The following is a 984-nucleotide window of genomic DNA, read 5'->3' on the forward strand; positions in this document are numbered from 1 at the left end:
TAAAAAAACGCAAAGCTGGCAGATAAAATCAAGCGAACGGAACCGTGACCCAACCCCACCAAAAAAAAAATTTAAAAAATCGCTCTGGATCCCCCCGGCCTCTTCTCCCTTTCATTTTTTGGCAGAAGTTTTGCGATTTTGGGGAGGAGGAGGAGGAAGCAGAACCTTCCTTTCCCATCCCCCAGGCTGAATTTTGGAAGATTTTTTCATTTTTTGGACCCGCCCCGCGTTCTACGAACCTGCGGGAGATCCCGGCACCGAGGATGATGATGATGATGATGATGATGATGATGAGGGCGGGGATGAAGAGCACGGAACCGGGACCGTTTTTTTCCCCGATTTCTTCTCCTTCATCCACGGAAATTCCGCTGCTGAGAGCCCGGGCCGCGCCTGAGCCGCGATTTGAGCTCGGATTAAACCATGAGATGTTTTTTTTTGCCTCCTCTCTCCCTCCCKCCCGCCGCAACAAGGATTTAAGCTCGGCTCAAAAGGAGAAGCAGGAATTAACGTCGAGTCTTTGATTGATGAAGTTTGAAACGTCTCCAGGACAGCGGGGAGAGACGTCAGGCACTCAGCGAGAGAAGGCTGGCTGTTTATAAACCCGATCTCCCTCTCAAATTCCAAATTCATGGCTTTTCCAAAGCCCGGCTTTACAAAGCGGGAGGGAGGGAAGGGGGAGGAGGAGGAGGAGGGGGAGAGGGAGAGGAATTGGAGGGTTTGGGGTGTTTGAGGAGGGTCCCGGGGATTTTTTTTTAATTGTTCTGTCGTTGATAAAGCGGGAGGAGGGGGGACCCGGCCGGGTTAAACTCGGGACTGGGGAGAAATCGCAGCCAATTCCTGGTCACGTGGGMGGCCCCGAGCCAATGGCCGGGTGGGAAAAGGAAAAGGGGGATTTTATTTAATTGATTTAAAAATAAATAAATTAAAAAATAAAAAAAAAAGAGAAAAGATGGGTGGGGGATGGGTAAAAAAGGAGAGAGAGGA

General features: G+C 50.1%; 1 protein-coding gene across 1 annotated transcript in view; it reads right to left on the reverse strand.

Moving 5' to 3' along the window:
• Positions 1–670, reverse strand: part of LOC130588312 (homeobox protein Hox-B2-like) — a 2,439-nt gene extending 1,769 nt beyond the window's left edge. The window contains exon 1 of the mRNA XM_057389249.1: positions 240–670. Within this exon, the coding sequence (XP_057245232.1) occupies positions 240–630 (391 nt within the window). The 5' untranslated portion in view covers positions 631–670. The remainder of the gene's footprint in view (positions 1–239) is intronic.
• Between the last annotated feature and the right edge of the window lie 314 nt (positions 671–984).

The sequence above is a fragment of the Malurus melanocephalus genome, unplaced genomic scaffold (assembly GCF_030028575.1).
Source record: "Malurus melanocephalus ecotype Western Australia unplaced genomic scaffold, MMel_1.1 scaffold_4316, whole genome shotgun sequence".
In the NCBI taxonomy this organism is placed as follows: Eukaryota; Metazoa; Chordata; class Aves; order Passeriformes; family Maluridae; genus Malurus; species Malurus melanocephalus.